General features: G+C 41.9%; 1 protein-coding gene across 6 annotated transcripts in view; it reads right to left on the minus strand.

Annotated features, from left to right (window-relative positions):
* Positions 1-5,750, minus strand: part of lef1 (lymphoid enhancer-binding factor 1) — a 42,197-nt gene extending 36,447 nt beyond the window's left edge. For 4 of the 6 annotated variants that reach the window (XM_026171232.1, XM_026171231.1, XM_026171235.1 and 1 more), the window contains exons 1-3: positions 4,470-5,750; positions 2,446-2,512; positions 1,150-1,277 (exon numbers count right to left, since the gene is read on the minus strand). In XM_026171232.1, coding sequence (XP_026027017.1) covers positions 1,150-1,277; positions 2,446-2,512; positions 4,470-4,661 — 387 coding nt within the window. In that variant the 5' untranslated portion in view covers positions 4,662-5,750. The remainder of the gene's footprint in view (positions 1-1,149; positions 1,278-2,445; positions 2,513-4,469) is intronic. The other 2 variants (XM_026171230.1, XM_026171233.1) reach the window with 1 other exon arrangement.
* Between the last annotated feature and the right edge of the window lie 250 nt (positions 5,751-6,000).

Below are 6,000 nucleotides of genomic sequence, written 5' to 3' on the forward strand. Positions count from 1 at the left end.
TCTCTGTAATAAATCTTTCAATGCTCCATGAGAGACACCACAAAAAACGTCCCACATTGGCAAAGGACCTTTTATTTAGAGCAGCAAATATCTTTTTAGTTGTCTTGATACATCTCCTAAATTTAACACACACGCACACACACACACAAGCGCACACACACACACACAAACACCAAATGCAAGCTATTGGTGTTGAAAGCGAAAACTCAAAAACCACAGATTTCACTTAATCGACAATATGAAGTTCTCAATTTGCAGTGGTTAAAAACAGAAACCAGCAGTCACAGCTACAAAAACATCAATGAGGTTATTTTTAGCTGATACATCATAAAAGGTAAATACTAAAAAAAAAAAAAGGTCCTGAAAACTCTAATCTTGTTGTAAGGTGACACTTTTGGTTAAGTCTTGCACTCCTCTACAAGCGTCTGATACATACATTTGATTTATTTCTGGGATCACTGTGAAAATGTCATGAGTAAAAAAAATAAAAAAACAGCTACAACAACAACAAAATACCATCCTGTCCTGCTGCCTGTTGGCAACCCTTTGACAGTCTGCGGGTAGGTAAAGCAATAGCTCCTTCAGTCTGACCACACTCTTTGTTACATTAGCAGGATACGTGACATTACTGTAACTTAATTTAGGATCAGTTTTGCTTTTTAGTTTCTCTTGTCAGGAGAAATTTTGTCCTGAGCCTGGACTAAATCTGAGCAGGTGTAAAGTTGGCAGTTAAATCTCTGCTGGTGTTTTAAAGTTACCCATCATGTTTGTTTTTACCTTCCTTCCCACTAGCACTAATTAATTAAACAGAAGTTCCAAACTATTACTAACATCTACTATCATTTAACAGTATTAAAAAAACTAAATTAAAAAAAAAGCTTTAACCCATCCAAAAAAACGAATTTCTCTCTAAAAATGCACTGCTTTTGTATTCATTTCATCACTCAGGACTGTCAATTATTTACTTTTCTCATAACTAAATAATTTTTTATATTCTTACGATGTAAAATTTGAAAATTCCTCTTTGTCTCACAGGCAAATGATATGCTGACTAACACACGTCAAGCTTAAGTTTGCATTTCACATCATGAAATAACACAAGTTAAACTGCAATAAAAACTGGAAGAAAAAAAAAGAGCTGGTACTGACCGTTCTGGGCATGGGCGGCGAGAGGGAGCCATTGTTCATGTAGGAATCAGTGTTCATGTTGCTCATCATGATGTAACCTGGGTAGCCCGGGTACGGATGGCCTTTACTGTACATGTCTTGATGCTTTCCTAATAAAAACATTTTTTAAAAAACAAAAAACAAACAAAGTAAACGCGTGTTGGTCGCTGTGTTTTTGCACAGAGAGCACAAACACCAGTAAAAGATTAATTAGCCAGAGATTCAATAGCTTTAATTACAGTCATATCTTCGAAATGGCTGATTTTAATCAACAAACTCGATAAGCAGCAACAACAAAGCCGAGCACAAAGTTGGCTTGGCTGTTTTGATGTAGTAATGATATCGCTGTCGATTGATTTAACCCCTGCCCTATTTTGCCACGGCCTTTTGTTTGTGCCTTTTCTTTCCGCCTCACAGAGGCGGGTCATATTATGCAGCGGAACAATGGAGCCCCTCTGTGCCAATTAGCACCAATTAGAAGAACATACAGACTGTGTCAAAACAGGAGACGCCCCAACTGTTCCTCTATGCCTTTGACCTGAGAGGGGGGGGGAGCTTTGCACAAGAGGCTTCAATACAGCATCACTCGCCACTCGAATGTGCGCGGCGTAATAAGGCCTGGAGGGGCTGGTATACAATGTGACGGCAACATAGATCTTGTTGTGAAGAAAGCCAGTGTTTGATTTGAAGGGGATCCCATTCAGGAGTGAAAGGGGAACAAAGAGGAGGCATACTCCTCTTCAAAGCCCTAATAATGACCTGCAGCAGCGGGGTCAGACTACAATAGCCAGAGAGCAACAAGCCCCAAGAGGACGCAACATGTTGCATGCGACAATGCAACCGGAGAGCTGAGGGATACGACAGGAATATTTGAGGAAACACGACACGAAACAGCCAGACAAAAGTTTTGCTTTTGGGTTGTGCTCAACTGCTGCCATAAGTGCATATTTTTGCTCCTTCTTCTTTTATGTCCATTTGTGCAGGTACCCTCATCTACCAGGGAGGTAACAGGTAGCTGTGTTTATGAAAGTACAGCATGCCCTGACTAGACTTAGGATGAGCAGGAACAGGGGCTCTGATAAGAGAAGTACCAATAGTTTCATCACTTCTGCGTGGTGAAAACGAGGGGCCACTACTTCCACCTTATCTTCTAAAGCAAAAGCAAACCACATTTAAAAAGGAAAAAGGAAAAAAAAAGGACTTTTATTGCAAATAAATGTAGTGCTGATTGTCCTATAACACATGCTGATTTAACAAGCTCCAGATTGTGTCTCTTACCATCTTCCGGATGGTCTCTGTGTTTTTCATGATATGAATCTTGCGGTATTTGGGACTGTCTAGCTGCCTGTAAAAAAAGAAAGAAATAAAATTAAAAGACAGAGAGAGGGAGGGAGAGGGAGGGGGGGGGGGGGGGGGGAAGAGAGGAAGAATCAATTAGAAAGGCATTCAAACACAGTTACACACATGCTGATGTGGTCAGACAGCCACAAACATTGCTGGGACAAACATCGTCCCTTTGCCTGTCACCAAAGGAGAGAAAGCTTATAGACACACACACACACTATCTATAGAAGAGTGATGGAGCAGCCTGCATCAAAGCTTCAGAAGAACCACTTAATTAAGCTTCATGTCTTTAAGGAGCTTACAAATTAGCTTGTTTTCAGTACCATAGGTCCACTCTCATTTTCATCTTCCAGTCTGAGCCTCCTTCTCAATTCAAATAGTGTGTTTGTGTCATAAATGAAATAGCTGTGTGCAAAGGGAAATAAAATCGCTCCATAAAAAAAGAAAAGAAAAGGGAAACAGTACCGACTATTTTCTGCTTATGAAAAAAAAAGAAAAAAATCCTCTGCACTTTGAACACCCATTTCCTTTCTCTTTTCGAATCCGAATTGGGAAGGGGACCTCTTTTTTAGAGTTCAGACCCCTCAGGATGGCTTCAAGCTGAGCGAGGGAACTTCACTGGATTCCTAATTAACATTCAGCCTCTGTCTCGTGTGTCCCTAGGACATTCGGCAGGGAATGCGTACAGTTTCGTTCAGGATGTAGCCATGTAGAATTTTTTTTTTTTAAATCAGAAAAGAAAGAAAGAAAATGGATTAACACCACGGTTAATAGCAAAACAGCCAACTTAAATGATGGGGATGCTGCAGCCTGCATCCTAAGGCTTGATGGATGCAGGGGAAAAGAAGAAATCACTGATGGTTCACGCTCTGTCACTTCTCCCCTGCTTAGAAAAAAAAATGCCATCTTGCAAGTGCGATATATAAAGCACGACTGCAATAATTTTTCATCATTAAAAATTAATCTAGAAGAATTTTTCCACTGAGATTTTCAATCCATTTAACATTCACCACAAATTCAGCACATCCACACATGCAACGATTTCTTCTCATGCACCCATCTGGCCTCTCAGCATCCTTTCAGTTTAATCAAATGGAACAAAGCAAATGCAGAAAAATGTTTATTATACAACCCCCCTCCAATTCCAACCTTAAAAACTGAAAAGAATAATTTATAGGCACAGTTTTAAAAGGGGCAATAAAATTAATAAGCAGAATGAGCCGGAGTGTGTGAAGATCACATCTTGAAAACGAAATAAAAGACTGCATCCTTTCATCCAGGCAGAATTTTAAAAATTGTGAATATTAAGGAAATTCACAATATTGCTGGCAAACAGGTTTTAAGCCATGTGTGCTAAATGGATTCATGTGCTGGTGTTTAAGCTGCTGTGGGTGTACCACTGCCAGCACAGCCACCGAGCCCTGCTTGTCACAGGCAGCTTCGCAAGGCCCTAGTTCTCACATCTCATACAATATCTTTTGCATTTAGCTCAATCTGCAATTTCATTCATTTAAAGAAAAACATAACAGTAACAGAACATTACAATTTAGGCCTGCATTTGTTACAGTTAATAGACTGCTGAGTGTTTGCCTGTGACATCTTTGTTTTTTTCTAGTTTAAGGAATCAGAGCCATATCAGTGGCACAGCTCAAGTTACATTTTCAATTAAAAGGAAAATAAAATGGAAATTGTGAATTAATAATGATAATAAACAATAAAGCTCTAATAATGATTTGTCTATAAAACTAAGCAAAGGGAGAGGAGGCGTTTTTGCTCACAAGACATTCAGGTAAACTAAAGCTGAGTAAAAAACTAGATTATTAATTAGAGGGGATCAACTTTTGTTTTAAAGGCTCCTGCGGGCTTTTTAGTTGTATTTTTATTAACCTTCCCTCTATGCTGGGGAGCTCTCAGAGGATGCCCACCACCACATCAGTGAACCCACAGCAGTTACTCACGTCGTGGCTGTTGGGGCTGCTTTCCGACTCGTTGACCAGAGATGACTTGATGTCTGCCAGGTCCCCTTCCTCTTCCGAGTGGCTCAGCTCGGCGAAGATCTGCTCCTTCTGCGGGTCCCCCTCGTCTTTGAACGGGATCATTTCATCTGTGGCGCAAAGCTCCGGGTCTCCGCCGCCTGATAACTGGGGCATTTTTTCACAAAGTGTTTCGCTTCCCCGAGAAAACCGAAGACAACAACGCGTGCCACCACTGCCCCGAAACTACACAGAAATAGAGAGGGGGAAAGATGAAAAAGGAAAAATAAAAAAAACTCCCACCGAAACGGAGTGGGGACCGTTGCCTTCCCCCCCTCCACCTCCTCCCCTGTGTCACACCGGAGAGTCACCCGGAGAGGAAGCGGCGTGCGAGCACACTGCCGGTGTGTTTTTACTGAAGCAACAGGAGGCGCGAGGCTGCTGCCGGCGTCCTTTTGTTGTTGTTTTTTCACTTCTTTTCTGTTCTTTTTCCGTCGCGAGAGTTTAACTAAGCTTGAAACTCACACACTAAAAAAAAGTGAGATGCAAAGCGGTCGGAATGAGAAGTCCTGTGCACGCCTCAATGTCATGAGGAAAACATAAAAAGGGGGAACAAACCACGAGTTAAAATCTCATCACCATCTTTTTTTCTCCCCTCTCGCTTTCTTTCTTTTTTTCTGTTTGAAGTCAGCACGCGACGACCGCCGCGTTCCCGTAAAAACGACTCAACGTGAAAAAGTACATTTAGAAAAGTGAGAGAAGATATTTCCTCGGTGGTCCCGGAGACGAAGCTGCGAGCGTCCTTCAGTGTGCGTGCGGAGAGGTTGGAGGGAGGGGGGAAGTAAGACGAGGAAAAGGGAAAAGAAATTAAGTGATGGATGTGTAAATGGAAGAAAACGCAGTTGTTGTTGGGGTTTTTTAAAACAAGCAAATACTTGGGCGACAAGCAACGCAGCGAGACGCCGTGATGCTTAAAAATACATCCTCGAAGCTGCTCGTCGGAGGAGGGATAAAAGCAAAAAGAAGAAGAAAATCACAGAAAACAATCAAAAAAAGAAGGCAAGAGTGGAAAAACGCGTGGACCCGACTTCCCACTGCTCCCGCACCGCTTCCACAGCGTAATGTAACCAGTGTGTGTATGTGTGTGTTGGTAATGTAGCCGTGCTCCCTCCTCCTCCTCCTTTTTCTCTCTCTTCAGTCACTGGGAGGAAAGAGAGATGAAAGGGAAGCCGAGGCTCTGATTGACACCGCACCGATTGACACTCCTCCTGAGAGAGAGATTTATACACAGCTCACAACAAATGGGCAGACAGGAGGGGAGGAAAAGGAGAATGAGCGGAGAGGCTGGAACTTGCTGTGGATGTGATGGGTTAAAATAATGAGGAGACATAAAAAATGATAATTGAAATACAGAGGGAAAAATATTGGACAAGCTTAAGCCCGTTTTGTTGGTGCTGCGTGTGATTTAATCAATCTGCAAGAAGTGGCAATGGCCTGTTTTGGAAACAGAAACAAA

Source organism: Astatotilapia calliptera, chromosome 6, assembly GCF_900246225.1.
Source record: "Astatotilapia calliptera chromosome 6, fAstCal1.2, whole genome shotgun sequence".
In the NCBI taxonomy this organism is placed as follows: domain Eukaryota; kingdom Metazoa; phylum Chordata; class Actinopteri; order Cichliformes; family Cichlidae; genus Astatotilapia; species Astatotilapia calliptera.